The sequence below is a fragment of the Pipistrellus hanaki genome, assembly GCF_964339955.1.
Source record: "Pipistrellus hanaki genome assembly, chromosome: 4".
NCBI classification, from domain to species: domain Eukaryota; kingdom Metazoa; phylum Chordata; class Mammalia; order Chiroptera; family Vespertilionidae; genus Pipistrellus; species Pipistrellus hanaki.
In genome coordinates, this window is record NC_140506.1 from 101,743,811 (window position 1) to 101,760,539 (window position 16,729).

A 16,729-nucleotide genomic window follows, 5' to 3' on the forward strand; every position below is an offset into this window, starting at 1 on the left:
ATTTAAGTCAATGATCCATTTTGAGTTAATTTTTGTGAAGGATATAAGGTCTGCAACCAGATTCATTATTTTCCTTATGAATATCCAGTTGTTCTAACATCATTTTTTGAACAATTATTAGTTCTCCATTATATTACCTTTTATCCTTTCTGAAATATCAGCTCACTGTATGTGGGTCTATTTCTGGGCTCTCTCTCATACTCTGGTTTCTCTTCAGATCGTATAAATCGTTCGCCTTATTTCTGGGCTCTCTATTCGGTCCCATTGGCCTTTTTGTCTTCTCTTTCATCAATACCACATTTGATTATTGTAGCTTTTTAGTAAGTCTTAAAGTTACTGGAAAATGTCAATTCCCCAACTTTAATATTATATTGACTATTTGGGGTCTTCCATGTCTCCAAATAAACTTTAGAACCAATTTTTCAATATATAAAAAAAAAAAAAAACCACCACATAACTTGCTGGGATTTTTATTGGGATTGTGTTGAATCTATACTCAAGTTGGGAAGAACTAACACTTTAACATTGTTGAATGTTTCTATCCAAGAACATGGACTATCTCTCCATTTATTCTTTCTGACTTCTGTCATCATAGTTTTGTAGTTTTAATTATATAGATGTTTTACATATTTTGTTAGACTTATGTCTAAGTATTTCAATTTTAGGAGTGCTAATGTAAATGTATGTGTGCTTTTAATTTTAAGTTCCATTTGTTCCTTAATGGTATAGAGGAAAGCAGCTCTGGCTGAGTAGCTAAGTTAGATTGAGGGTCATCCTTATATGCTAAGGTTGAGGGGTTTGATCCACAGTCAGGGCACATACAGGAATCAACCAAAGAATTAGTGTTGTACCTAACAAACCAACGTCTCTCCCACCTTATCTCCCTCTCTCCCTTTCTCTCTCACCCCCTTAAAAATTAATAAATTAAAAATAAAAAGGGAAGCAATTGAGTTTTATATATTAACCTTGTATCCTGCAACTTGCTATAACTGTCAATTCCCAGTGGGTTTTTTTTTTTATTCTTTCAGATTTTCGATATAAAAGATCGTGTCAGTGGCAAACAGTTGGTTGTATGTCTTTCTTCTCAATCTGCATACTTTTTATCTCTTATTCTTGTCTTTGCACTGGCTAGGAATTCCATTAAATGGTGTTGAAAAGGATGGTTAAAGGGGACATTGTTGCATTGTTCCTGACTGTAGTGGGAAAGAGTGTAGTATCTTACCATTAAGTATGATTTTAGCTGTAGGTTTTTTGTATATGTTCTTTATATGAAGTCAAGGAAATCCCCCTGTTTCTCATTTGCTAAGAATTATTATCATGAATGGGTGTTGGGTTTTGTCAAATGTTTTTTCTGAATCTATTGATATAATCATGCAACTTTTCTTCTTTAGCCTGTTGATGTGATAGATTACATTAATTGATTTTTTAAATGTTGAAACAGCTTTACATATCTGGAATAATAAATTCCAACTGATTATGGTATATAATTCTATTTCATATATTGTTAGATTCAATTTGCTAATATTTTGTTGAGGATTTTGCATCTATATTAATGAAAGATATTGGTCTTTAATTTTATTTTAATGTCTTTGTTTTGGTGTTAGGGTAATGCTGATTTCATAGAAGGAATTAGGAAGTGTTAACTCTGTTTCTGTCTTCTGGAAGAGATTGTAGAAAACTGGCATTATTTCTTTCTAAAATGTTTGGTAGAATTCACCAGTGAACCCATCTGGGCCTGATGTTGTCTGTTTTGAAAAGTTATTGACTATTGTTCAATTTTTTAAACAGTCACAGGCCTAATCAGATTTTTTATTTCTTCTTGTGTGAATTTGGTTAAATTGTATCTTTTAAGGAATTAGTACATTTCATCTAGGTTATGAAATTTGTGGTCATGAAGGTGTTCAGGATTATCCTTTTAATGTTCCTGAGATGTGCATTAATGTCCCCTCTTTCATTTCTGATATCACTAATTTGTCTCTTTTTCTTGGTTAGTCTGGCTGTGGGTTATTAATTTTTTATTATCATTTTTAAAGAACCAGCTTTTGGTTTTATTATTTCTCTTTTTCTGCTTACTTTAGATTTAACTTTACTTTTGTATACCACAACTTTTGATGTTATATTTTCTTTTTCTTTAGCTAAAAATATTTTTTAGCTTCTCTTAAGATTTTGTCTTTGACCTGTGTTACTTATAATTATGTTTAATTTCCAAGTATTTGGGGATTTTACCAACTATCTTTCTGTTATTGTGTTATGAAAGTGAAAATCCTTGCCTTCTTTCTGATCTCTGAGGGAAAAAGTATTCCATCTTCTACCATTAAGTAAAATGGGTTGTTTTGTCTTATTTTTTAAACCACTTTTATTATAGTATGATTGACATGTAAAAAAAAACAAAACAAAAAAAAACTATGTATTTAATGAATACAAAAGTATAACATTAATGTAGTTTTTTACAGTTGCCCTTTATCAGCCTGAGGAAGTTCCCTTCTATTCTTAGTCTATTTAGAGGTTTTGTTTTGTTTTTAATCAAAATTGTCAAATGCTTTTTCTGCATTGATTGATATTATGTGATTTTCCTTGTTTAGACAGTTAATATGGCATGTTACATTGATTGCTTTTCAAATATGAAACCTGCCTTGCATTCCCACAACAAAGCCCATTTAGACATGGTGTATTATTTTTTTTTTTTACATGGAAATCATGTACATTTTTTCTGTTTTTTTATTTTATTTTAATTTTTGATTAGTTAACAAAAATGTTGGTTTGATGAAGCATGTTAGCAATTAATAAAGCTATATCCACAAAGCTATGTTTAGTCTCAGCAGCCTTCAAAGAAAAATTTTTGAGTAAATTTGCAACATCATGATGCAAGAATTCATACCAACGTGAAATATTGAAGGGGAAGGAAGCCACAGCATGCAAGATTGTGACTGCTAAAGCAGTAGTTCTCAACCTGGGGGTTGTGATCCCTTTAGGGGTCGAATGACCCTTTCACAGGGGTCACCTAAGACATTCTGCATATCAGGTATTTACATTACAATTCATAACAGTAGCAAAATTACAGTTATGAATAGCAACAAAAATAATTTTATGGTTGGAGGTCACCACAACATGAGGAGCTGTTAAAGGGCCGCGGTATTAGGAAGGCTGAGAACCGCTGTGCTAAAGGGTCCCCATAAAAGGAAAGTCAGAGAAGGAAAATAATGCTTGGGGAGTACTTTTTAAAAAATGAAATTTCATTCTTTTAAAATAATCTATTTTTAAAGAATTTCAAGCTTACACAGAAGCTGCTAAAACTAAACAGAGAACTCCCGCTCTCATTCACCCATATTCTCCAGTGGCTACTGTTTCTCAGCATTAGTGGAGCATCTATTACCAGTCTAAGACTGGTTGCCTGTCTGCATTGCACCGTGTGGCAGGGGCAGGTTAGCCACTGTGCTTATCTCACTTCCCTTCCACAGTCACCCTGTGTCACAAGTGATGCTCTTGAGGCTTCAGAAAGTTCAGGAAACCTGCTTGGTTCACTGGCAAAGGCAACTTTTCAGACACGGACCCAACTCCAGGCCTGTGCTTGCTCCAGTACTCACACCTCAGGCCCAATTCTGAGTTCAGGGAATTAAAGGTGCATGTGGCTGACATCTGCCTGGAGAGTTGACCTTCCCTCCATTCGTCTTTTTTATTCCAGGACCCCTCTTTTTGCTGAATGCTGAGGAAATTGCGGAGGAAATAGGGAATATGTGGAGAACAATGTATAAATTGACCAAGACCTTAGCCGACATACCTGCACCCAGGCGCTTGGCAGAGAATGTGAAAATGAAGATTGACAAGTTCAAGCAGCACATCCCTATTCTCAACATCTCCTGCAACCCAGGGATGAAGGAGCGGCACTGGCAACAGGTCCTGTCACTGCCCACCCCCTGCCCAGCCCAGCCCTGTCCCAGTAGCCCCAAGAAGGCAGGAACCATTCCCAGGTCAAGCTTTTTCTGAAAGGAGAATCTACTAGAAGCCCCGAGGTAGGAATGGGGTTGAGAGCTTTTTGCCATAAGGGAACGGGCAGGCTAAAGGATACACTGCCTTTCACATGAGCAGGTCTCCCTTGCTGGGGGAACCCATTGCTGTGATTGAGTGCTGTTCCAGCCCGTGGCCACCAGCCTCTCCTTATCTCCTTTCTTAGCAAAGAGCTTCTCGGGGTTCTACAGGTGACGGGGCATTAAGTGCAGTGGCAGGAGCCTTGCTTTGCTACACAGAAGAGAAATCCACATCCCTTCCTGGGTCTCCAAACAGTGCCTGACTCCTGCTAGGACTGACTGTGCTGGAGTTCCAGCATCCAACAGGCTATGCTCAGAAATAAGTTTCCACTCCTCTTTTAGCCCTTTGTGCCTATAAATGAGAATAACAGTCATCTTCTCTAAAAATAGTTGGGATTTTTAAAAAAAATATATTTTATTGATTTTCCACAGAGAAGAAGAGAGAGGGATAGAGAGCCAGAAACGTCGATGAGAGAGAACCATCGACCAGCTGCCTCCTGCACACCCCACCGGGGATGTGCCCACAACCAATGTACATGCCCCTGACCGGAATAGAACCCGGGACCTTTCAATCTGCAGACTGACGCTCAATCCACTGAGCCAAACTGGTTTCGGCAACAGTTGGGATTTTTATAAGCAACCATGTGTGAGGTGGTAAGTGTGGTGTGAACACTAACCAGAGAAAAGAAAGGTGCACTGTTCCTGTAATAATGTTCATATCCAAAGATAGCAACAGCCCTGCGCAGACTGAGCCCGAGAGCTGCTCTGTGTGGAGGTGGAGATGGGTGCCCATAGGCAGACTGCTCTCTGACTTGGCCTGGAATTCCCTCTCTCAGGACCACACACAAGACGGAGGACATCTTATGCATGGTCCTGAGAGAGGGAATTCCAGGGAGTGGCTGCGGAGGACGATCCAGAGGGACATCCTCTGAGGGCACACCCATGACTTCCAGAGACGGAAGTCCTAGCACAGTTGCTAGGAGCATTTTTGGCCTCCCTGGGAAAAGAGGGATCTGAATGCATGAGAGATCCAGGAGTTTTCTGTGTAGGAGAGCTGTTTTCCATTTCCCATGGAGCCTTCGAGCTCAAGGCGACCTAAGGCAGGGCTGTAAGGAGGGGCAGAGGAAAGGCCATCTGAGTAGGTTCTGGACTTGAGCTTCCCATCAGTGAGGTCTACAGAGGGCAGCTGCTCTCCCTGGGTGCTCAGAGGGTTCCTCTCCCTGTAGCCCTAGTCTGACCAGAACTGACCACTGGAGGGTTGGGAGAGTGAGCAAGGCTAGGTCTCTTCATGAGATGGCACCATAGAGAGTGCCCTCATCAATGTAAATGGTGGATGGATAACACTCAAGGCCCTTGGAGATCCATTCCTCCATTGGTGCTCCACCTATGAGGATGCTGCTCTCATGCATTGAAATCTAGACCATTGCCAGACAATCCTCATCCTCCTTTGTAGATCACCTAGATGGAAAGATTGGAGGAAAATGTTCCTTAGAATTAAAATAGCACAACAATGGCTAAGCCACATTGAATGTCAGGTATGTACTGGGTTCTGTGTTGCATACTTCATGTGGACCCTCTCATGTCATCCTCCCAGCAACCCTTTGACATAGGGACTATAATTATCTCCACTTCCCAGATAAGAAAACTAGCTCTTAGAGAGATTAAATGGTCACTGGCTAGTAAGTAAAGAGGGGAGAATTGGAATGTGGTCTCTAGCTCAGCCTCAACAGGTGAAAAGGGAGTAAGAAGTAGCAAACAAGAGGAAGAGGGAGATGAGGGCTGTGAGCTGTGGATGAAAGTGGCGTGCAACCAGGGGAGTGGCTGCAGAGGGAAGATCCAGTGGGCAAGCTCAGAAAGGACACGGGCCACCAGGTAGACTCAGGTTCCCCAGGCCCAGCCCCTTCCTACCTGCATTGTTGTCCACACCCTGAGCTGCCCCTGACAGCCAAGCTGGGGAGGACCTTTTCACCTTAGTGCCTAACTCAGAAGACCTATCTGCCAGGTCTGGTTCTTACAGAGAAACCGCCTGTAGCTCTCAGACTGGATTTCTGGTGTGGCCATTTCTGACCATTTCATTAGACTTGGGCAGGAAAGGCTGATCCTATGTTTGGGGCCCAAACTTTCCTGCTATCATTACAGTGGTTTCTGCAACAATTTAAAACAAGATGGGGGGCTAAAACAGGTTTGGTTCAGTGGCTAGAGCATCAGCCTGTGGATTGAAAGGTCCCAGGTTCAATTCCAGTCAAGGGCATGTACCTTGGTTGCAGGCACATCCCCAATAGGGGGTATGCATGATGTTTCTAACTCTATATCCTCTCTCTTCTTATCTGTAAAAAAATCAATAAAATATATTTTAAAAATAAAATAAAATAAAACAAGATGGGGGGAGGGGGTGTGGGCAAGATGGCAGCTTAGGTAAACATCTAAACTGCTGCCTCACATAACAATTTCAAAACTACAACTAAAAGACAAAATGAACATCATCCAGAACTGCAAGAAAGCTGGCTGAGTGGAAATTCTACAACTAGAAGGAAAGAGAAAAGCTCATGGAGAATCAGAGGAGCTGCAAAGGGCTGAGGTACAGAGACATGCGCACAGAGAGGAAGGGCGACTGAGTGCCTAGCTGGCTTTCTCTAGCAGGAGGGAAAAGGAAGCTCCTGACTGCACTGAACTCAGTTATGGTTGATACCCTGTGGACCCAGGTTCATACAAGGGGATTCTGGATTGTCATGTAGAGAAAAAGGAACATGGAGGAGACTCAGGGGAGCTGTGGAGGGCAGGGGTCTGGAGGTGTGCAAGTGAGTACTCACAGAGAGGACTGACTGTTGAGGTTGCCACTGGGTTTTCCTAGAGGAAGGGAGTTGGAAGCTCCCAACTGCACGGAACCCCAGTTCCTACTGCACTGAATCCCAAATCCGGGCAAGTGCCTGGGGATCCAGGCTCTTATGCGGGGGGGTATCTGGACTCTCAGGAGGAAACTTAGGGGAGCTGCAAAAGGCAGAGGTCTGGAGGCTCGCACGCCCAAGTGTGCACAGAGAGGACTGACTGCTGAGTGTGCCTCTGGCTTTCGCTAGCTGGAGGGAACAGGAAGCTCTCAACTGCGATGAACTCCAGTTCCGGGGAAAAAATCTGGGACTCCAGATTTATTGGGGGAGAAATTGGATTGTCTGGCAGCAGGCGAAACTCAAGGGCAGCTTTCACTCAGAGGTGCCTGCAGCGATTGCTGAGGGACACTGAGACCCAGATCCTCATAGGGCAGGGCTGACGGGAAGCCAAGACTGTCTTCTCAGCCCTGAGACTCTACCCCATTCAAGTTGAGCACAGAGGCTTTTGAAATTTTGCGAGTCTTGTCTCATAAGACTGTCTTCATCACAGAAGTTCTCCCGGCATAGACACAGCTGATCCTCACAGCCAATTGGCCTGGAGGTCAATTCCTCCCAGTGATACCAATAACAATCAAGATTTAACTACAACAAAACTGATACACAGTCCACAAAGGGGAGCACCAAGAGTGTCCACTTCAGGTAACTGGGGAAGCTAACCCACTGGGCCACATAGGACACCTAACACACAAAGCTACCCTACCAACTCAGGGAGCAATGAAAATGCGGAGACAAACAAACAGATCACAAGCGAAAGAAATGGAGAAAAACAAATTACTGGATATAGAGTTCAAAACCATGATTATAAGGTTTTTCAATAATTTTCTAGAAAAAGCCAACAAACTTAGTGAGACCCTAGAGGATATGAAAAAGGACCTATTAGAAATTAAACATACACTGACTGAAATAAAAAAATATATATTATACAGAGACCCAACAGCAGACTAGAGGAACACAAAAATCAAGTTAAATTTGGAGATAGTGCAAGAAGCCACTGGGACAATTTCAAGCGTACCAACATCAGAATTTCAGCCAGAAGAAGAGAGAGAGAAAGGTACTGAAAACCTATTTGAAGAAATAATGACTTAAAACATTTCCCACCTGATGAAAAAAAAAATAGACTTACAAGTCCAGGAAGTGTGGAGAACCCCAATCAAAAGGAATCCAAAGAGGACCACACCAAGGCACATAATAATTAAAATGCCAAGAGCAAAAGACAAAGAATATTAAAAGAAGCAAGAGAAAAACAGTTACCTACAAGGGAGCACCCATACAACTGTCAGCTGATTTCTCAATAGAAACTATGCAGGCCAGATGGGAGTGGTAAGAAATATTCAAAGTGATGAATAGCAAGAATCTACAACCAAGATTACTCTACCCAGCAAAGCTATCATTCAGAATTGAAGGTCAGATAAAGAGCTTCACAGATAAGAAAAAGCTAAAGGAGTTCATCACCGCCAAACCAGTATTATATGAAATGCTGAAAGGTATTCTTTAAGAAGAGGAAGAAGAAGAAAAAAAGTGCAGATAAAAATTATGAACAACAAACACATATTTATCAACAAGTGAATCTAAAATCAAGTAAAGTAAAAATCTGATAAACAGAATAAACTGGTGAATATAATAGAATCAGGGGCATATAAAGGGAGTGGACTGATAATTCTCAGGGGGAAAGATGTGGGGGGGGGGGGAAGAGACTGGACAAAAATCATACACCAATGGATGAGGACAGTAGGGGTGAGGTAAGGGCAGAGGGTTGGGTGAGAACTGGGTAGAGGGAAGCTGGGAGTGGGGGGAGCAGGTAGAAACAATTGTAATAATCTGAACAATAAAGATTTATTAAATTTAAAAAATAATAATAAAACAAGATGAGAAGGGCCACACTTGGCCTTGGGAAGAAACCCCACTGAGGAGCAGCAGGGCTGGCTCTATGAGCAGTGCTACCATAGGAATAAAACAGGAACATTTGTGTAATTTTTAGAGTTTCTAGTAGGCACATTTTTATTTATTTTTTTAAATGTATTTTTTATTGATTTCAGTGAGTAAGGGAGAGGAAGAAAGAACCATCAATTATGAGAGAGAATCATTGATTGGCTGCCTCCTAAATGCCCCTTACTGGGGATCCAGCCCACAACCTGGGTATATGCCCTTGACTGGAATCAAACCTGGGACTCTTTGGTCTGCAGGCTAATGCTCTATCCCAAACTGCAGCTCGAGAGCCACATGTGCCTCTTTGGCCCCTTGAGTTTTTAGCAAAGGCCAGTTTAGGGATACCCTAATTAAGTTAATAACAATGTACCTACCTATATACTTTAAGTTTAAAAAATTTGGCTCTCAAAAGAATTTTCAATCATTGTACTGTTGATATTTGGCTCTGTTGACTAATGAGTTTGCCAATCACTGCTCTATCCATTGAGCCAAACCAGCTAGGGCAGTAGCCTCATTTTTAAAAGCAAAAACAGGCAAAATAAATTTCATGAATAAATCTTATTTCACCAAAGATAACCAAAATATTGTCATTTCGACAAGTAATCAACATAAAATTAACAAGATATTTCAATATTTCAACAAAATTAACAAGATATTTTCATGATGAGTCTGAAATGTGGTGTGCTCTCCACTCACAGCACATATGTTCGGACTAGCCCATCAGTGCTGTGGGTCCGGCTGGGACAGCACTGTTCTAAACTCTTAAACTAGCACACTGGACTCTTGGTTCATTGCCATTGTTAATGCAATTTAAGTAATAAAACTACCAATCTCCGAGGGTATCCCAGGGCCAAGCACTCTGCCAAGTGCTTTGTGCAGCTCTGTCACCTAGTCCTGGAACAGCGTGCTCTAAGCAGCACTTGGAAGGCCAGCAGGGCCCATGCCTCAGCCATGTCGTGTTTACACCCATCATGTGGGGTGTGCTCACTGCCCTTCTGCTGCGTGTAATCTGCACCATGGAAGACAGAAGGCCAGAGGAAGATGAGTAAGAGCTTTGGAGTCAGAATGGATCCAGGTCCCAGTTCCACCATTTACAAGCTGATGGTCTTGGACAAGATACTTATTCTTTGACATAGTTTCTGGATATGTAAAATGAGGATAGTAATATATTTGAGCCTTCCTCATTGTATTGGGAGAATGAAATAAACACGTAAAGGTTTTTAAATGGTGCCCATACAGAGTAAACGCTCAATAAATGTTAACTGCCTTCCTTATTCCCATCTTCAAGTCCTCATAGTCCAGGTGGGAGTCATTTGAGTGAGCTGGTGCATGCATGCATGGATGCCATGCATGCCAGGCCCAGGGACAGGTGGAATATAACAAAACATGGCACAGCTCTGCATCCCTTCCTGATCTGACATTTGTAGCCCCAAGGAGGGGGTGATGGGCAGAGACAAACCTGGGCAGTGTGTGTGTGGGGGGTGTCCCAGAGCCTCCCACCTCCACCTGGTGCTGCTCTGAGCCACAGAACTGCCCAAGTCTCGCACTTCCTGAGAAGGTGCTCCACTCTGCTGAGAATTTGCTGAACAGCTTCCCTGGGGGTGCTGTCACTAACAGCTCCAAAGGCAGTGTCTACCACAGCAAAGGAGCAGCACTGCTACCTCCTGTAGCTTTGCACCCAGGGGGGGGGGGGGGGGGGGGGGGAGTGCCGCAGAGGAGGCTGCGTCCTTCCCGCATCTTCAGCTCCGCGGGATGCCTGTTGCCTGGTCTCAATACTTTCTCCTTTTGTTCAGCAAACATTGGCTTCTGCACAGGCCAGGCTTTGCACTAAGTCCTGGAATTACACAGTCCCAACCCCCAAGATACTCACAGGGCTGCCATGCGCCCAGTGCTGGTGCCAGACTAGCATCCAGGAAAGTAGATAGACCATAGGGTGGGCCTTGGCTACCCAGATCCTTAGATCGCACGCCCATTCTGCAGCCACTGGCTCTGAGCAGCTATTTAAACACACGTGACATTAAATGAGAAAATCCATCTAGACCACCTGGGCACACTTCTCACTAGGCAGTGCTTGTGGCTGCGGGAAGGACCAGCAGGCAGGAGTGCTTCCTTCCTCTCACATCCATGGGACAGCACTGGTGTGAACCATACACATGGACTCTCATCTCTTTTTGCAGATTAGTGAGCTTGTCGGCTGTGAAATAAAGCCCACAGACACAACATGCCTGACCAATATGCTGGAGTACGGATTCCACAAATTCATTGACAAGTAAGGTGCCCTTCCTTCAGGGAGTGATCAGGGGGCCTGTGAGCTCCCCCAATCCCCCCACTCACCTCCCTCCCCATTTTCTCCTGTCCCCTGGAACATGAGGGCAGCCTCCCCTCTGGTGACTGGCCAGGAGGACTTTTCCTTTCACTGACTTGAAAAATTTTAGTTAAAAATATTAGGTTAAAAGTTTCTTTTTGTTATTATCTAAAGTTTTACATTTGTCTTCTTTTTCCCCAATTTCCCCCCTCCCCCAGCCATTCCCATCCCAGGCAAACCCCCCCTGCCTCAGTGCCTGTGTCCATTGGATATGCTAATATGCATGCATGCAAGTCCTTTGGTTGCTCTCTACCCAACCCCTATCATTTGTCTCTGGATCTATTCTTGTTCGTCAAATTATGTTGATCACTATATCCCACATATGAGTGAGTACATGTGATTTTTATTTTTCACCACCTGGCTTATTTTGCTTAGGTTAAAAGTTTTTTGAACTGGGTTTGGAGCCCTCCTCTCTCAGGCTGACTTTGGTACAACCACTTACCACTTACCCTTAGGGAGCCTCAGAATCCACCCCTATACCCAAAAACAACAACAACCAGAAGTGGCTGTCGGCCCCCTAAGGTTCCATGGAACCTGGTCACAGGACAGAAGTCAACATGCTCACTCTCATTTTCCAAACTCCCAGGAGAATGTGTGCTGTGTGAGTGAGGATGTCTGCTGTGTGAGTGAGGATGTGTACTGTGTGAGTGAGGATGTGTACTGTGTGAGTATGTGTACTGTGTGAGTAGGATGTGTGCTGTGTGAGTGGGATATGTACTGAGTGAGTGAGGATATATACTGTGTAAGTGACATTATGTGCTGTGTGAATGGGGATGTATGCTGTGTTAGTGGGGATGTCCCCCCTTCCCTGTCATGGGGGCCATGGGTGGGTGGACCCAGCATAGCAGGGAAACAGCAGGAGTTGTTTTTTAAAGGAAAGGACAGGAAGTAGAGCAAAACCCATCACATAAATCACCAGAAATTCCAAGGTCCATATAAGAAGGAAAGGAGTAATTCTGAGGCACATGAGGAACAATATGGAGTAAACAGCAATGGGAAAGGAGATCTTGGGTTACCCCCTATAGAACAGTGGTTCTCACATGGGACCCATTTCCCACCCCAGGGGCCATTTGTTATTGTTCCTGTTACCGGGAAATTCCATTTCTCTGTCCCTAGTGGGAGTGGGGTTCTTGGGGAACCGCTGGAAAAAGCATTTCCAACTCCCCCACGGGAGGAGGAGATGTGGTTGAAGGCTTTATTTCCATGGAGATGCTTTCCTTGGGTTCCAAAGTCCCCTCTCCCATGACCCAGCTCTGACAAGGGCAACTGGGACTCCAGCAGAGCTGAAAGCCAAGCCAGCATTCAGGCTGCTCCCAGCAGAGCTGCCAGATGTTACCTCAGGCTGGTCACAGTCCATTAGGCCAATACATGGCATCACCTGGCATGGGCCGCGTGGGCCTCAAGGGTGCCCACAAGCCAGGAGTTGAAAGAGCAGCAAGAGAGGGAGAGCGCTCCTTTGTTCAGGAGTGAAGTCTCTGATTTCTCGCCCTGGCAGTGGCCACACCTATTCTGGCCACTGACCTGTTCCCAGGTGTGACTGACAGTAGACATCTTCCCACTGGGCATGCATCATTGTCCAGTTCCTGCCCCAGTGAGAGTGGAACCAGACCTGGGAGTGATCCCTGCAGCCTCCAGGGAACCCGGGTGGGTGGTAGCCTGTGTTAGCTGCCTCCCCTGCGTGCCTTCCTGTCAGTCATAACCAGATTATTAACAGTGTCACCGTGACTGGCCACGGGTGGGCTGAGGCAGTGGGTTGTGGCCGAGGAGAGTGCTATGCAATGCTCAGGACAGCCCCAGCAATGCTCAGGACAGCCCCAGCACAGAACCAGTGGCTCCTGTTGGTGGCCTGGATGCTCAAACACAGGTGTTTATGTGTTCAGTGTACTGGGAGTGCAAAGCCTACAATCAAAGGATTGGCAAGTTTACTTTCTCCTGCAGCATCTCTCCTCAGCTCATGGCCACCTCTCCCTGTGCCTTTCATTCCTATGGTCATTCCTTTCTGTCTGTCCTTTCTCCTCTTCTTATAAAGACTGTCCTATTGGATTCGGGGCCCCCTCACAGTATCACTTTAACTAGTGGCTAAAGACCCATTTTCAGATAGGAGACCTCCCGTTCCGAGGCCCTGGGACTAGGACTGTGCCTGTGGGGGGACAAAATTCAGCCCTAGATGCAGCCTCAATGCCAGTGTGCAGAGGCTCAGGAGCCCCGGAACGCTGGAGCGTCGCCCTTCTTTGAGGAGGAGTTCAGGGAAAGCAGGGCTTCCAAAGGCTTCCCTTTCAGCAAAGCTGAACTTCCCAAGGCCGAGTTCCTCCCTGCCACACTACTGTGCCTGCCTTCCCTTCCAGACTGGAGCCCATTGGAGCCACAGCCAGCAAGGAATACTCCCTCGAGAAAAACCTGGAGAAGATGAAGTTGGACTGGGTCAACATGACATTCAGCTTCGCCAAGTACAGGGACACGGTGAGTCTCAGCCAGCACAGCCAGGCTACCTGCTGCAGTGTGCAGGGTAGTCCCTTGGAATCACAACAGACTCCCAAGAGCTTTTTTTAAAAAAAATTTCTGAGACATAATAGAAACATAACATTATTCAGGCTTGAGGTGAAGGGTGTGGGCTGGATATGTTTATCTATTGCAATATGACCACCCAGGATCACCTCACATCTCCATAGGCACCTGATTCCATCTCTCTCCTGTGGGAGCAACCATTGGGGTCTGGTCTCTCAGCCACTGGGAAGGTCAGCACAGAGTTGCTCACTGTCAGCGCCGCTGCCATCAGACCCGCTGCCTGTGTCTGTTACGCTTCCTTGGGCCACCCTGAGGGATGCCTTCTCAAGTGAGAAATGCCTTTTGATTCAGAGCAACAACCAGAGCAAGCCTCCTGCATTGGCCTCTCCCAGGGACTCTCCAGCCCCTCTGAAGCTGTCTGGAGTAAATACTACTTAGCGCTTCTAAAAAAAAAATTCCTGGTTGATTCTTTCTCTCTCCACCCCAAAGTGCCTGAGCATCTGTATTTTTAAGGCACCCTGGACTTTTTGATGTGCAATGCGGATGGAGAACTAAAACCCTAAAGCAGGAGTGGGGAAGGTCTGGCCTGCATATGAAACCCATGAAGTCATTGGGTCTGGCTCTGCTTTAGGGGTGAGCTCATTAAATGTTTGACCAAAGAGAGCAGGCTCATTTTTAATGGATAGTTTTGTAGGGCCTGAGGATGATGTTACAAATACCCAAATGGCCCTTGGCAGGGGTTCCCCACCCCTGCCCTAAGGCTCCCCTATTCCTCCTCCCCCAGGCCTCAGTGACTGCCTGGAGCAAATACTCCTGGAGGGCGTGAGCTGAGACCTGGGAACAAAGCTCAGTTCCTGCAGGCCAGTCCAGGTGTTGGCTAGTGCAGCTACAGACCAGGATCAGCACAGCTCAGACATCCCTCCCAGGGAGAACAACTAGTAAAAGGGAGGTGGATTAGAAGCATAGCCTGGCCCCCACTTAGCCACCAGATGTGGGCTTGAAGGAAGTGACAGCAGAGTGAGAAAGACAGGCCTGCGGTGGGGACACAGCCTGGCCAGCCTCCGGCCACAGTGACCTCAGAAGAAGTGTTGTGCACGAGCCTAACCCTCTCGTAGACTGTGGCCCAGGGAACACATTGGCAGAGGCTCCAGACTTTCTTGATTCCTGTTGCCGTTTGTGTCATGAATGTCGTTCTTTCTTCATGGTTCCTCTCCCCCAGAGCAAAAGAAATTGCTCACAGCTTTGTTGTTAAGTAATTAAGTTCAAACAGAAATATTCGTGTCCTGTCACCTTCACTGTTCGAAAAAATCCGTAGAAATTTGTTTAAAACATTCAAACCTGTAAAGAATTTTTGTGAGTTTATTTGAGCCAAACTGTGGACAATTTCTGGGAAGCAGAACCTCTGCGATTGGGATAGTGCTCCAGAGAATGGCGGTTTTCCATCTATTTTTATACATTGCAACCAAAGGAGAAATGAAGGTGGGTTACATGAAACCCACTTGTGATAGACGAGAGAGGTGGGAGAAAGCAAGGGGGCCAACCCCTGGGATTAAATAAGAAGTAAAATAACGGACACATACTTAGGTGGGTGCAGGACAGTCAACAGTCAACAATTAACGTGATAACAATAACAATAAAGGAATTTGTGGTCTCTGTCCTGGCGCTCAGGCACATTTGGTTGTGCCCCAGGGGTCCAGAAAAAGGGAAGTTACAAGTTACCCAGACATTTCAAGGTTATGTTATTTAGATGCAAGAAGACAGATAGGCTCAGTTAAGGTAAAGGTTGACCCTGTCAGTGAAGATACCGACCTAGGAGTGACTACCCACCATAACTGCATTTAGTTAAAGTTTAATTTCAGACCATCCTTTATGGTGACGTTAGGTCTGAGTTTGCAGGCCTCCCCTGGGCTTGTCAGGTCAGCGTGTAGCCCCCTTCATGCACAAATTGAAAGAAATACTTTAGATTTTCTTTTTAAGCATTCCCAGTGATTTGCTGTGAATTCACTGCAGTGCCCTGGGCTCCTTGGCACATAGTTGAGAACCACCATCTAGGCCTGGCCAAGCTGCTGGGCAGGGCCCCTGCAGGCAGCATGAGAGTGAAAGGCAGGAGGTGGGAGCACAGGGAAGGGCGAAGCTCTGGGCTTGGGCCACGTTTGATTTCTTCCACAAAGATGGAAAGTCTGTGTCTTTAAGAACATTTTCAAGAAAGAAAATAGAAATTCCATCTTGTAAGACGCGGTTCCTGCCTCCCTGGGTGGAGCTCTGGCTCAGTGTCTGTGTCAGCCTGCAAGTGACATGCGTGGCTCTAACAGGGCAGGTGTGTGTCTGCAGGATACGAGCATCCTGTGCGCTGTGGATGACATTCAGCTGCTCCTCGACGACCACGTGATAAAGACACAAACCATGTGTGGCTCCCCCTTCATCAAGCCAATAGAAACCGAATGCCGGGTAAGGTGAAAGGGGGCAGTTTGTGACACCCGGGTAGCTCTTGGCTTCTCAGAAGATTGTTTCATCTAACAACCAAACTCATTCTCTCCTGCTTGGAAAAAAGTAAGACAAGACTAAAAACACGTAACCGTCCCAGTAAACATGTTGCCTGCTGAGCCAAAAGGAAGCATGAGATGGTTTGAGTGTACCAAGTAAAAATGCACTTGGGAAGTGTGTAGTGTCAGCCGGGCTAGTGTACTCTCGAAAGTAAACGCTGGAGGGTCGGCATGTGGCTCATTGTGTCCTGGGTATGGAAGCAGCACAGGCTAAAGGCAAAGCTCCTGAAGCAGACTTGCTGGTTTCAAGCTCTGGCTCCTGCTCATTAACCTTGGGCAAGCCTCTTAAACTGTGTCTCTGGTTCTGCATTTGTAAAGTGTGCTGTGTAGTAACATTTCCATCATAAGCCCACCTGATTAAATTAGTTTTCACATATATAAAGCACTCAGCCCATCACTGCTTATAGTGATGATAATTCTATATAATAAAAGGCAGTATGCAAATTGACCGAACTGTGGAACAACTGGTAGCTATGATGC

The 16,729-nt window shown here is 44.8% G+C and overlaps 1 protein-coding gene across 1 annotated transcript in view; it reads left to right on the top strand.

The window, feature by feature from the left end:
* Positions 1–16,729, top strand: part of DNAH3 (dynein axonemal heavy chain 3) — a 182,030-nt gene that overhangs the window by 51,708 nt on the left and 113,593 nt on the right. The window contains exons 18-21 of the mRNA XM_084882694.1: positions 3,683–3,894; positions 11,014–11,105; positions 13,547–13,661; positions 16,038–16,154. Of these exons, the coding sequence (XP_084738820.1) occupies positions 3,683–3,894; positions 11,014–11,105; positions 13,547–13,661; positions 16,038–16,154 (536 nt within the window). The remainder of the gene's footprint in view (positions 1–3,682; positions 3,895–11,013; positions 11,106–13,546; positions 13,662–16,037; positions 16,155–16,729) is intronic.